Here is a 15,385-nt window from a genome sequence, read left to right on the forward strand (position 1 = left end):
AACTGCTTAGCAGTCCATGTATCGTGTAGTAGATTAATTCATAATGTCCATGGCAGGCCGTCCTAACACATAGGTACATTCAGGTTTTGCCCATAGACCTGTGCTTCAGGAAGGGTCTCTGATGATCTTAAATGGCAATCAACATCAATTTTGTTAAATTTTTAGCGGTTGCAACTACATTGCTCTACCAGGAAAGATCGCGATTCTGTTAAGGTGACCCTGATCTGTAGAAAGCAAATTTTAATCCATATAGAACTAATTTTGATTACCTTGTAAAATTTTTCTTTGTCTTCTTCAAACACTTCAACCAATAAATATAGCAAGGTAGGATCGTCAACTCTGTAAAAACATAAATTGTGAACAATCTTAAAAAGTTTGTAAAATTTTCCTTGTAAACTATCAACATGGCTTACTTGGAGAATCAATGCAATTACTTTATGAAGTGCAAATTACCAATAAATGTACTCACTTTATATCATGTGCTTTGATTTGTCCCAACTTGCTTATTAGCATGGCGATTTCAAGAGCAACTGGGTCTTCCTCTTTTGGCTTGGACTGCATTAGTTCTTCTGCACTTGCATCATCATCATCGCCATCTACTTTTTCTGCATCATCACCAGTTCTTGTAACATCATCTTCATCGGGACTGATGCTTTCATTTTCATTATCAGTCACATCACTTACTTCACTGTTTTCTTCCTGCTTACAACCAGCTCTTGGCAGGTCGTAGATAGAAATTTCTGCCTCTTCTTCTTCTTCTTCTTCCTCTTCTTCTTCCTCCTCTTCTTCTTCTTCCTCTTCTTCTTCTTCCTCTTCTTCTTCTTCCTGTGTTTCATTATTGCCATCATCAAGGCCATCCTTGCCAGGACATAGAGGTTTCCGGTCAATATTACTACATGTTGGCTCTTCTTGCCCCTCAGGGGTGCCTCTTTCGCCTACTAGTTCAATGGGTGATGGCATATCCTCAGAGTTTTGACAACTGAATTTAGTCAAGGGAGTACTACAAGACTCTGTTGAAAAAGTTACATCAAACTGTGGTTGGAAGCTGACTACATCAAAAGTCACAGTTTGGTTCATATTCTGATTACCAGAGTCTAATAGATCATTATCAGAGGACTCATTGGATCTATCTTCGATAGACAGACCAGAGTCTGTTGTCATTTTGCTCAGTCGATTCTCTTTGAGACTTTGTTGTGCTGTAGTGTTGTGTGGCTCGACCTTACAGACTCCTGTCTGCATCATTTCCATAGCTTCACACTGATCATTACTTCTATCATTTTTTCGATGACTAGGTGACTTTTTCAATCTGCGGACAACTTTGGTTCGAATCACTTCGAGATCGGTGCCAGAAGCTCCTTCAGATTCTAATGCCATATTCAAATACTTGGTGATTCGTTCAATTTCCTGATCAGAGAGGTTGCATAGCACCAGACTGTCATTTGCACAATCATCATTCAGGCTAGACATATGACGATTGTCTTCAACAATTGCTGCATCATTTGCACAGTCCAGTTCAATTACACCTGAATCAGTATCATCATTACCGCAGTTACCTGCCACAGGCTGAGAATACTCGTACTGAAAAGAAATGGTTAAAAAATAAATTTTATTGCAATACATTTTTCTATGCTTTGATTATGCATGTATAGGAGTGCATAAATATTTTGATTAAGTTATCTAAAGTTTTAGGTTCCACACTTGAATTATAATTTTTATGCAAAGCTATAATACTGAAAGAACATTCAATTTTGAACATCTGCCATATATTTTGGCATGCGTATTTCTCATTTGAATGCATTTATATTATACCTGAGAAAAATCACTGCTGCACCTGCTCGGCGTCCTACTCAACAAACACGAAGAAGATGCCTTGAAAAATGAAAGCCCGCTGCCCCACTGAATATTTTCCTAAACAAGAAAAAATATTATAGTAACGTAGAAAAAAGGTAAACTGCAATTGTGGCATATGCAAATCACCGTGCTGTGACATGCATCTGTGGCACTGCAGTCTACCTGCATATAAACTGGAATCCACCTGGAAGCACCGCTGCTTTCTACCTTGCTCTTTGTTTAGCCACTACACAGATGCCGGTCATGCTGATGGTGCCGATCTCAATAATTAAGATTTTATGTATTTTATTTATAGACCCTAATACCAATGTTTAATCATTGAATATTTAATTGTTAATCATTTAATGAATAGTTGTTAACCTTCATGTTCATTCTTTGAATAAGGAGTCATACAACACACCACCAGACAATTACATTATAATACACAAAATATCAGTATAAATGTCATTATCTTCAGTTATGTTAGTACAATATTGCACTGTTTTTAATTATAAGTATATTAAACATTTTTGTTATAAACCAGGGCCGTCATTTCAACTTTTTTCCAGGGGGGAAAGAAGAACATGTACTCAATGTATGCATATACAATGTATGCCATTTTTAGTGTATTTTCAAAGGTCAGATGAAAATACACTAAAAATCTGGGGGTCCCCTTGACCCCCCCCCCCCCAAATGATGGGGCTGTTATAAGCCCTCTGATGTGGCTGGACTTTGAAGAAAAAACAGTGTTCCCCTCCAATTTTTTTTTTTTTTTTTTTGAGCAAGTTATAATTCATGATAGGTGGTTGAAAAAAATTGAGGAATTGGACAAATGCATCCAGGACAAACTTTATTAACATAGGCAAATATACTGATACACACATATACTCTGTTCGTTCTAACTTGGGTCCTGATGTAAATAAAAGCACGTGTGATGCCCAAAATGATTGGTTGAAGAACATTTCACCTTTTCTTACTGTGAAACGCCGCCAAAAATATAGTCCTTTGTCGTTTGCCCCTCATACCATAAAATACCTCATAATTTTTATTTTTTTTAACAGCGTTTTGGCTGCTATGCCTTCAGGGTGGGTGTTGACAGGATACACCTTTCTCACTCAAACATTACCGTCCCCTTTTTAAAAGGAAATTTCATTTTATTATTATTATTCCTATTCGCAAACAGATTTGATATACACTTGTATACGCTTCTTCAAGAAGTCTTGCGAGAAAAAGAGTTTTCTTCTTTATCGTTTGATGACATAAATGAAATATGTGTGTCTACCTTGTTTGGCAGAGCCATTTGAAAATGCATTTCTTTGCAGCTGCTATGGACTCCTATAAACAAAGTTTCTGTCAACAAGATTTTTTTTCTCACCCACACGCTTACGTACACTGAATGGAGGGGGGGGGGGTTTCACTTATCGTTTGTGGTGAATACACGCATTTCAAAATAATTCTCACTTCTGCTTGAGCAGCTTGTTGGGAGGAAGTAATATTGGTTTCGTTGAATGCGGCGAGCCGAAGAAGTCTGAGGATTATCACGTAGACGTGAAGGTAACGTTTTGAAACTCTGGTTCGAAAGAGTAATGCTAATTTTTGATTCAGTTAGCCTCATTATGACAGACACTATAGATCCGGTGAGAAAGCCTGGCCTGGGGGCCCATTAAAGATCCCAGTCCAGGGGCTCCTGCTGCTGGATGTTGGGGTCATGGTTCGCAACCTATGCACAGATAAAAAACCGAAATTGTCTTGACAAAAAACAGGATATCAACAACAGGTTGAAGTAAAGAAATGAAATAATGTGGATGACTCTCTCATCAAATTGGAACTTCTACAACCCGTGGATTATTATGAAATATTTAATTATACAGATCCGCAAGAAAAATAAAAAGTGGCAACACAATGGTAAGTTGTTCATAATTTGTTTCATGTTACAATTGGTAGCATATCCGGCCCAGGAAAATCATACCACGTAAATTAGCTCAGAAATAAAATTGTAAAATTCTGAAGAAAAAAAAGTAATAAGAAAAAAATGAGAATTTTTTTTTCCTCACTATCTGCCGTAAAAATATAAACAACTCGCACAAACTTTTGTAACGACCATGGCCCCACATCCTGCCGCAAGACCCTTCCCCCCCCCCCCCCAGGCTGTGATCCTTGGCAGGCCCTCAGGCCAACCTTTCAACAGCCCTTCTATATAGTAAACTTTTAGCGTAAAAAAATAAAAAAAAGACAAGAATTGTCTCAGGCAATGTCCAGGCAGGAGCCCTGTCATCCCAACTCTTGAGGAGTATGCCATGATAACGACAGAATACTTTTATCGAAATTTTTTTTTGGGAGATATATACCTCTTTCTATTTTAATTAGTGTTATCAACAGTTTTTATTTTAACAAAATTTGGAGAACAGTGAAAAAAAAATTTCTTCATAACGAATTTAAGGAAAAACCGCACGTGTTCGGAACACGTAATGAAGGGGCGGGTAAAATTACAACCAATAGAGATGAAGGATGCGGAGTGATATCAAAAATTGGTACAGCGGTTTATTTACATCAGGACCCAAGTTAGAGCGAACAGAGTATAGATCTAAAGTTGTTGGAAATATTGGGAGGCTTCAGACTTATTGTGAGGGGGAAGCACTCAAACCTAATAACCTAATATTTATATAGATTATTATGGAGATAGTGTCAAATTTTGTTTCGGGGGGGTGGGGGACCCATGGGCTGGATACAAGTTAGAATGGATAGATACATATTAGAAAGAGAATTCCTCACATTAGTATGAGATTTGTTCTTATTAATTAAAAAAAAGTCAGTGTTTTTCTAAACAAGAGGTGCCCATCTGCAAAACGTAGCCCACCAAGAAGTTCCATCTGGCCTACAACAGGTGTTCCAGTAAAAAAATATCAATACACACAAAAAAAGCTTACACGGACAATATTTACTTTATAAAAATATGGGATATCGCTAATTATCACAAAAAAATTGTCTAAGGCAAGGGTACTCAAACTGTGCCATGGTAGCTATACTTCGTAAAAGAAACATCAGCTTGCAGAACTTCCATATCAGTCATGTATGAAGCACCAGCCCATACTACTAGTGCCATGTGCAGCTGGTTTCTTGAAATAGGTGTTCAGGAAATCAAACTAGCCTATTCAGAGCTCTAGCCTAAATCCTATCAAGCACCTTTGGAATGAACTAGGACGTCAGTTACAGCACAGGTCAAAACTGCCAAAATTTGCACCAGAGAACTAGTATGGATTAGTAGTAAGGATTCTGAAAATTATGTTTGACTTTAGACATATTTTTTTTCCCAGAGCAACAAGGAGTTAAGATTTGGTAATCAACCCATGAGGCATCACTGGTCAGCATTGATAGTGATTATAGTCATCCTCTGAAAACACCCATTGTGTGTCAAAACATGTTAGGATAATTTCATGGATTTTCCATTTATTTGCCTTGTTTTGTTGGTTACTTCTGAGATCAGAGAGATGCTTTTTTTTGCATGAATGACACACTATTACAATACAATCATTCCAAAAATTCATGGGTATTCCTGAGAGAACGAGTGGCGTTATGATAGTAGTGAAAAGTGGGGCCCACTTTTTATTTATTTCCAGTGTAAGGGAGATTGATTTGAGTGGTGAGATTGAAATATCTGAATACTTGTGATCAGATATAAGTTACAGGTGTTAAATACACGACATAGAGTATAATTACAGGAAAAGTAAATAATGTTTTCAGTGTTTAGTGTTTGGCATTAATAAGCAGAATGGACAAGATATTAAAATACATAGACTACCATATTTATTCACTAAAATTTTAATTTAAACATTTGCCATCACTTTCTGAGAAGCACATTTAGAACTAGTTCCTCAAAAAAAAAAAAAAAACTGCCAACATTATATAATAGAAGATGAATTATTTTTTGTGCACAAAGTCATTTGGAGGAACAAAGTCAATTTAATAAAATAACTATAGAAATTTTCAGAATAAACATAAAAAAAATTAAAATAAATTAATTATGTTCTTACAATGTCTAAGTTGATAGGAACATTTTCAAGGCCAGCCATTAGCATCAGAAGCAGTTCTGCTCTCTATAAGTCATAAAGAAAAAAAAAGGGGGGTCCAATCATTTCTTTAACATAAACATAAAACTTTGCAAGCGTTCAAAGTGTGTGTCATGAAGCAATGCTAAATTTTATCACTAGCATCTATCAGAGGCAAGGATATTGATGTGTGCCTGCTACTGCCTCCTACAATGGAGATAGTTTCTGCCAAGAATATTTCATCAGCGACAATGAACCTTCAGATCTAACAACACATAGCTACGTATATACATTACATTAATCTGCCAAAAAAGGGATTATTGTGACTTTACATAGCAACAGACAAAGATGACGTTTTCAAAAATACATTTTTTCTCCCACACATGTATATTCTTACCGTATTTTTCTTGTGTTATGAAATAATCTTGTGCTTCCCCTTGAATAACCATAATTGTTTTTCAAGACAAAGAATGAATTATATTTGTAGGTTACGCTATTCATTTGGTGAGAACACTGTCTGTTGATACAATGGTCACCAATCAGTGGTCTGGGAAAAAAATTTGGCAATCCAAGAAGAAATTCAGATATACAGTAGGCCTATAGTCTTTCATCTATGAGATGAGACTTGACTATGTCATGTCAGACAAGTTTATTCAACTCTTTTAAGTAAAACCATTGTGCATCGACAATAGCTCATCAGCAACTGGAACTTCATGATTGGCTTGTCGTTCTAGAAAATAACAGAATTTTCTGATGCAACTCGTGGTTGGAGGAGGGAGAACTATAGTACCTTGAGTATCTGACCCTTGTTTATCTAGAATTCTCTGTTAACTGTCATTCATTTTCCTTGGTGATGAGAAAATTACTGTAGAATTTTAAAATTCTCCTATCCATGTAAATGAAGATAATAAAAGCAAGGAGACATAACTTTTCAAACAATAGATAGTAAGAAACTATTTTAACAGATAAGGCATGCACAGTCGAATCCTGTTATAACAAACTCCAAAGGTGCGTATACACTAGCACGCGGATCGTGCAATGCAAGCGTCCGCAATCGGTTGTTCAGTAATTTGTAGTGTTGCGAATGATTAACGAATCATTCTTGATCTGTTTGAACCGATTCAATAGGAGTCGGTTTTTTTGACGAACACAAAGGAATTCTTCCTTCTAGTTTGGACGCCGTCATTATCGGTTTGCGTGTTTGTACGTGCTTCTGAGCCTATCTAGAGCCTTCATTTTTTTCCCTCATCTTATTTCGCGAAAGTCATTTAATTTAATAGTCATAATAATTTAAATTCGTCATTTTTGAGTCATTTAAATTTGTCATTAACAACCATTTAAATTCGTTTATCATATCATGTTCCTCAATAGTTGTTACTGCCGCTCAAAACCTACAGATGGCGTTGAAACAGCTCTCGGATGGAGCCATCGTTGATGATGATGATTCGTTTCGGAAATCGTACCCACTGAATTCATTGCAAATGCTTGCATTGCACAATCTGCGTGCTAGTGTATACGCGCCTCAAGAGACCGGAGAAATTGCTTCGTAATAAAGAAATTTTGTTATAATGGAATTCCATCTTATTGTATTGTTCCTATGTAAACTTATCTGGGGGATTAGAAAAGTGTTTATTAAAACAAGATTTTTTCGCTGTAATGATATTTGTTAAAATGGGATTTGACTGTAACATAGCTGATATGGTATTTTGAAATATTTTAGAGCAGCATTTCTCAACATTTTGTGTCAAAGGCAGACAAAAATTCAATTCCAATCAAATGCAAATTATTTAATGGTATGCCACAAATAATTAATCAATTTTATTGACTGATCATAAAGAATGCCCTGCGATATCGCGCTTTGCATTATAGCATTTTCACCTAGCCGAGGATTGTAATCCGGCAATAGATTGTCAGAGGTTCCAACATTTTCTTCTTGTTATTGTGCGTCATGGTATATGATGGATGCCGCATGTAACTTGTCTATGCATGAAACTAAATATTTATGTTTCTCATGGTAACTTGTACCTGCTCATTGCTGTTGCCTTTAATAGTAATCTTTCATTTGAATCTAATCACATAGGCTCAAGTAAAACATTAGACCCATACGCTGTAAGTTAATGATCTGTAGAATTACTTCAGACATTTCATCAGTCTGTGCATTCAGAAAGGGTGAGAGAAACCCGTTTTACAGCAATGGAATTCACAAACATAGGACACAGGAAAACATAGTATGGGTTTTTACCTGAGTATCTCGTAACATAGCAACTGAAGCATAATGCTTCCTGAAGACGGCCGGATTACTCTGAAAAGAGCGAAGATAGCTCTCCAACATGTTTTCATTTAGAGCTAGACACAGCCACGCTCTTCCAAACTGAGTATCTGTGCGTGCATGCTTGAGACTTTCGAGGTACTGAAGTGTGTTCTTGTGCGTAAAATATCTCACGAAAGGCCAGTACCCTTTTTGACATTGCTTCAACCTGTAACAATTTTTTTTTCTCTCTATCAAGGAAGTTTATATAATGAAAAAAAAAACAAAAAAAAAACAGCAACAAAAACAATTGCATAAAAATACTCATTTTGAAATACAATTACGTGAAAATAGATGGAAATATATGGGGGGGGGGGGGGTTTCAAAGATCTACGATGTCCAACATCTGCATGGGGCCCTCTTTTTTTCCTGCACATTTTTTTAGATCAAGGGGTCTCTGTTTCTACAGAATTTTTAGAGGAGTGGTTCTCAAGCTCTTCCAGCCTGTTTATTCAGCCCTGTACCCTTTTGACCATATTTTGTTTCCAGCTCCCCGTCAGGAGCAAATACCCGTTTTAATCATGGAATTTTAGTCAAAACTAAGTTCATAATGAATATACATATATATATATATACGGGGTGATTATAAAAAAACTATCCCGACATATGGGCCCCTAACTATCATACCATTCACAGAAACTAAATGAAATTTTGGCATAAGGTATTTTGAGGTATGCGCTCAAGAATGATATGGAAAACAACAGTGTCACTCTAATAGTTACTGTTACAGTGAGAAAATTTCGAAAATATCAAATGGCAACACCAAGTTTTTTGTATTGGAATGCGATCTCCATACTGAAAAACACTAAATAGCATTGGAATGGCACCTGTAGCACGAAAATCCCCGGAGCTAGGCAAGGAAAAAGTAAAAAGGACTTTGCCGTGCACCAGAGCATTAATGTTCGTTTCATTCGTCACACCGTTTCTTCGGCTGAGATCCCACAAGGCCTGATTAGTCCTCCACAAGGTCATGTGGAAAATTTGTGAAACACAATAAAATGCTTTATTTTATGCTGCTCCTCTGTCCTTATTGATTGTCCTCACTTTCAGCCCAGTGATTTTCATGCTACAGTTGCCGTTCAAACGCTATTTAGGGTTTTTCACAATGGAGATCACATTCCAATACAAAAAACTTGGTGTTGCCATTTGATATTTTCGAAATTTTCTCACTGTAACCGTAACTGTTAGAGTGACACTGTTGGTTTCCATATCATTCTTGAGCGCATACATCAAAATACCTTATGCCAAAATTTCATTCAGTTTCTGTGAATGGTATGATAGTTAGGGGCCCATATGTCGGGATAGTTTTTTTATAATCACCCTGTATATAGGCCTATATATAAATAATATCTATCTCTGAAACCCTGGCCCAGGGATGGATCCATAAGTGTAGGGAAAGGAGTGATCATCTCTCCAAACAGCCTAATTATGTGGAGGGGGGGGGGAATAGATCTGTGTGTGTAAATATTATAGGATGATTCGTACAACAAACCTAAGCAATATATCACTTCTCTCACAAATCACCCTGCTGGGACCACCACCCTGGGCTGGAGTGTATGCATGATGGGGGGGGGGGAGGGTTTAATGCATGGTCATTTCAATATTCAACATCATGGGTTTCAAGGCAAAACTATGTTCTGAGAGTTCTAGGATCCTCATACGTGACTAGAGAAGTAATAGCTTACATCTTTTCATACTTACACTAGAAAATTATAGACCAGATCTCATCATATATGCTCACATGGGCAAATAGGTTAAGATGGTGGGGTTCCATGGACAGCTCTGCTAGATTCTGGAAGTAGTCAATTTTTTTTCTAAGATATATGGTAGCTTTATTTCTTCAAAGCTCTCCGTGGTCCCTTCACCACTTTCGTGACTCTCTTTCATCTGATTTTCTCACGTGTCTTTCTTACAATATTCCTGGACCACAAGGGGGAGGGGGAGTCTATGTCAGCCTAGGTTGTAAATCTACTGTTCTAGAGCACTTATACGAAAAAAAAAAAAAAATCAAGAATTCATTCAAAAAGGATGTAGTTAACTTACCCATGGAAAAAAGTCTTGTCCAAACTCTCGCACAACTGATGAACTTCCCTCGCATCAAATGTCAATGGAGCAAGTGACTGGTCATTCACGCTGGTACAGCACTGGATCTATGTATGGAATATATGGAATTTTAATGTGAATAATAAGACACAACCCGAAGAGCAATTAATTAATAAAAATATAGCACAATAAACAATAACTTGGTCTTCGTAAGAACAATGCACCAATTCAAAAATTCTGTGTACGAGTTAATTGGACTGGAACTTAAGCTTTAAATCCAGTCACCTCGATAGAGTGGAAACGTTTGGAGCGAGAGTAGAGCAGAGGTAAGTTGCTCGTCTACTACCACGAAGGCTGCTGTCCATCCTGGGGTAAGACATAGATATGTTAAGTTCTTTCCCAACAAAACCTGAGGCAGCTACCTATAGACAGTACCTTGACATACTCTAGTCAGAAGTCCCCTCTGTCCCAGACACAAGGACAGAAGTATAACATTTTTAGAGGAAAAGATTTCTGACCCAACTCGATCAGTAGTGAAACACTGTAAGGTGATATAACCAGAGTTGGTGTGTAGTAAAGTAGTAATAGTAGTAGTCATCTCTAAATATCAACCATGATTGAAAGAACCAATCAAACTAAAGATTATTGCACTCTAACAAGCAACTATTACTACTACCTGCACCTCGTAAACATTCCCCTGGGGAATTTCTAACAAATAAATACATGCTAGATAGCATGTTGTGCGTGCATTTGCGGCTTTAATGCATTTATGTTGTCAGATTATGAGTTTTGTATTCTACTAGTGCTGCCATCTGTCTCAAATGATGAATGCCTAATGCTCATGTTGTGTAAGTTTCTTGTGCTTAAGGTCTGCCTGCTACCTATGGAGAAACTTTTTCAAAATGGGGGAACTGGCTCACATTCGCGCCTCAAAGTTTGAAAACCCCAGAAAAAATTCCCCCCCCCACCACTCCTGTAAATACATCTGTGTGTCTAAGTCGCTGTTTTGGTCACACACGTGCTTACACACTCTTTTCATCACTCCTGTGCTGTCTCTGGGTCACTCTTCTTAGCTCCCTCTTTTGTTCACTCACATGCTAGCAAACTCATTTGACCCTCACTTAGTGGCACAGGCAGGCAGAAATTTATGATGGGCCATACAAATTTTGCAGCACTTCTTCCATTTTACTAATTTTCTTGAACACTCATTTTCAAATCTGCCACCCCTTTGTACTTGTCACCCTGCTAAGGTAGCTCTCCACAAGTCTATCTTTACTTGTGTACAAGGGGGGGGGGGGCTAACATCTGACAGTGCATTACAATCTGAAGGCACCCAGAAATCTATTTTACGGTATTAGTTTAAAACTATAAATTTCCAAGAAAATCAATACAAGGTGCACGGTTCAAGCCCAGGCTCAGGGGACCACTGTTCCAGAATGTGTGGGTGCATGCACAGATCCAGAGGGGGCAATGGGGGTCATCACCCCTCCTAAGAGTCTAATAATTTAGGAAAATTTGTCTCCTATAAAATATGCAACGTTCCAATGGACCTACACAATATATTGCCTCTGTAGACACATCGCACTGCATTTGCACTTGCTTCAGCTACTTCCGCAGCAGGAGATGCCTCAGGGCATCATTCACAGCTGAAGATGCCTGCTTTCACTCCATTGGCAGCTGAAGATGTTTAGATGTCTGTCTAAATTCATTCACAGCTGAAGATATCTACTTTTGCTTAGGAGTGGATCCAGAGGAGGGTAACTGGTGCAGGGTATAAGCTGGATAAAAAAATTCCTTTCGCAAAAAAATGAAAATGGGGGGAAAGCTTTAGCAAAATACTACAATGCTAAGTGGCCATTCAAGTATTATGTCAGCAGATTTTTAGCCATTTTTGACCCCTCCCCCTTGTCAGCAAAACACTGTTCCCCTCCACTCCTTGTCAGTAAAATTTAGTCAGCAGCTTAGAATATTTCATATCTTCAAAAAGGGTGGGTGATGACGTAAGCAACCATCAAATCCCCCCCTGTCTTGTCATCAAAAGTCAGCAAATCCGAACCCCCCCCCCCGATGCTGACGTAATACTTGAATGACCCCTAATGTAATGATTGATGGTTGGATGTCTACTCGTTGCATACCTCCTGTACTCATTTTTGAGAAAGTTGCTACTACTTTTTTCGCTTTCTACGATTTTCTTTCGCATTTTGCAAAAAATGCAACCGTAGCTTAAACCCTGGACTGGTGTCTCAGCTTTATTGGCAGCGGGAGTTGCCTGCCCCGCTCCATTCACAGCTTAAGATGCCTGCTTTTGGTCAGGTGTAGATCCAGGTAGCGCGATCGCCCCTCCCTAGAGCCGAACAGTACTGAAAAATTTCTCTCTCCCGTAAAACAAGGGATGATTCAATGAACCTACGCAAAGAGTCGCCCCTCCTGACACATCACCCTGTGTCTGTGTGTGGATGCCCCCCCCCCCTGAATCAAGGAAGAAATTCCAACATAACAACTCAGTGACTTTTATAATATAAATACGAGAAAATGTTGATGCTGTCCTCATTGGTGTCATGCCTTCACCTGTTTAACAGCAATCTGTACCGCGAACAGCAGCTTGTCTTTGACCTCATCATCGCTTTCAACGATTGGAACAGCCTTCGTCACTGGGATGTTGGTCATCGTCGTTAATTCATCAACGCAATCAGCAATTTACATCTTGGAAACATCATTGACATTATTATTTAATTGATGCGCGTTCGCTCGCCCCCAACATCACAAAGAGCGATCGAAACCAAAAATGATGTTACATCCACAAAAACATCAACAAACAACGACTGTTGCCATTTTCCTTATTTAGAAGTTCCTACTTGATGTCTTGATCACGTAAGTGTGCGGCCGTGCTCGAGCAATAAAACGCTATTATAAGAATCTTTTTTCTGTTGTATATATATAACGTGTATTTTAATTGGTTTGTTGACAACCGCAATCAGAAAGTAGTACATGAAAATGATTCATAAAAACCAGACGACAAAAAAAGGGAAATTTCCCAAAATTTATTTTTTAAAGTTATAAAAATTTTTTTTGGATTTCTCAAAAAAAACTACGTCTGAAATAATAAACTTCAAATTATGAAGATTTCTGTTTCAAAACATTATCAAATATTTGCTAAAACCAAAGCTGAAGTTCATGTATTATTATGTTGACCATATTTCTAAGAAAAAATACAGGGGATTGAGATCTTAAATATGGTACAATATAGCAAGATGCCGATTTATTGCCAAAAATGTTGTATAGTAAATAAAGTTGCCAATCGTTGTGAGTCAGGGATGGACAAATCGCAAATAAATCTAGGTGCCAGACTGAAGCGGATTTTAGTCAATTGAATTTTTAGTAATTGTTGACCCCCCCCCCCCCAATGTATAGTGGGATCGGAGACGTCAGTGGGAACAGCTCTTTCCCCCCCCCCCCCCCAGGAGATCAAAAATTATCTTTTGATGCAAAAAAATATTTAAAAAACTTAAAATATCGGAAGAGAAAAATGCCTTTATATGTTATTATAATAATTTTCTGTTAATTTCAATGCTATTTGAAGGCTAGGAACTCAAAATTTATCTTCAAGAAATTCATTGCGACACACCCTCTAAGCCATATAAGCTTAGAAGAATTTGTATTTCAGAAGTAACTAATCTCAGACCAGCAGTGGATCCAGAAATAGGGTGGGGAGTAATCACCCTTCCCAAAATCCGGATAATATGGTAAAACTTGGCCTGTCCCGTAAAATACAGGGCAATCCTACAATCTTACACAATTAGCCACTCATGGGCGGAGATACGGGAGGGGGGGGGGGGCGTGGGGACATTGCCCCCCAGCGTCACAGGTGGAATCGACTGATGTAATGTATATATGAGCTGACATCATCATCATCATCGTGTCCCCCCCCCCCAGCAATAATGACCTTGCTCCCCAGACTTCCAAGAGCACTCACTTTATTTATCCAAAAGCTTTCTCCAGCTCAAAGTCTTTGATAACATCTTTAAAACGAATGTTACTTACCACATTTGTGTCTATACTTAGTAGAGATGAGCCATCATATATTTTTGCATACTTTGATCGAGGAAATGGACCCTCAATCAAAAAGGGTTTTTTCCACATTATTTTCTTCTTAACTCAACACATCTTAAATTTTCCTTTCAGTGTTTTGATTCTAGCTTTGAAATTACAATGTTAAAGTTTATTGGTTTTTCCATCCCCAAATATAATATTCAGCTTGATCTCTATACTTTTCTTGATTAAAAATTCTTATGAAAATTTGTTAGAAGATTAATTTTAAAAATTATGCAAGATGAGAGACATGCATGTCAATTTTACCCTGTTTTGAATTGCCAAAATGCACGTTTTCGAACTTTTTTTTTTTCATTTTGTAGATAGACCATGGATACACCATATAGGGTAATTGTAAATTACGCTATCTAGCTATGTTAATTCGCCCTTCAGCTCATCTATTTGTCGTAGAGGTATGGTTCCAATTCGAAAAATGCTAAAAATGTGTCCCGAAACTACTCTGTTTCAGTTTTAAGAATGAAAATACAGTGTGTTACAATAAAATTGATTTTACATGGACAACCTGTCCTAAAAAACCCAATTAGAAAGTTGTTGCAAATACAAAAAATCTGCGAAAAAAGTTGGGAAAGAACATGTAAACTAAGGGACAAGCCTCTTTCCCTCATTTATGCTTTCCAAACTTGTCTCCGAACAGGACCGGACTTAGGGGGAGAGGTGCGAAAAGTGCGGCCGCACAGGGCCGCAATTTTTTCAAATGAAACCTTTTCCTTTCTCGGCAGATGCTTTGGAAATTTTTGATTAAATTTAATTTTTTTCCCATCAAACTATTATTGATTGTGAAAGGAGGTTTTCAGTTTAAAGCCCCAACAATATTATTTTTAGCGTTATTAGGTATGGCAGTAGCTTATTTCTGAAAGGGAAAAGTGTATGTTATGCAGGTGGTCGCATTCTTTATCACACACAATAAAGTCTGGCCTTTCTTTCTGCCGTTAAAGAATAACAGGGCTATATTAACTAAAAAACATGCTTAGAGCATCAAACGAAAATGGAAACTAGAAAAGATATCTAGCAATTTTCCTCCCTTGAAAACCTCCCCTCTCGTTAAAGT

General features: G+C 37.7%; 1 protein-coding gene across 1 annotated transcript in view; it reads right to left on the minus strand.

Moving 5' to 3' along the window:
* Positions 1 to 13,066, minus strand: part of LOC149078110 (pleckstrin homology domain-containing family M member 2-like) — a 25,597-nt gene extending 12,531 nt beyond the window's left edge. Inside the window, exons 1-7 of the mRNA XM_089241702.1 lie at positions 12,796 to 13,066; positions 10,228 to 10,334; positions 8,119 to 8,353; positions 5,862 to 5,924; positions 1,810 to 1,908; positions 470 to 1,578; positions 270 to 339 (exon numbers count right to left, since the gene is read on the minus strand). Of these exons, the coding sequence (XP_089097828.1) occupies positions 270 to 339; positions 470 to 1,578; positions 1,810 to 1,908; positions 5,862 to 5,924; positions 8,119 to 8,353; positions 10,228 to 10,334; positions 12,796 to 12,894 (1,782 nt within the window). The 5' untranslated portion in view covers positions 12,895 to 13,066. The remainder of the gene's footprint in view (positions 1 to 269; positions 340 to 469; positions 1,579 to 1,809; positions 1,909 to 5,861; positions 5,925 to 8,118; positions 8,354 to 10,227; positions 10,335 to 12,795) is intronic.
* Between the last annotated feature and the right edge of the window lie 2,319 nt (positions 13,067 to 15,385).

Source organism: Pholcus phalangioides, unplaced genomic scaffold (genome assembly GCF_987345545.1).
Source record: "Pholcus phalangioides strain wild (caught in Gottingen) unplaced genomic scaffold, Ppha-v1.0 ptg000014l_1, whole genome shotgun sequence".
NCBI classification, from domain to species: Eukaryota; Metazoa; Arthropoda; class Arachnida; order Araneae; family Pholcidae; genus Pholcus; species Pholcus phalangioides.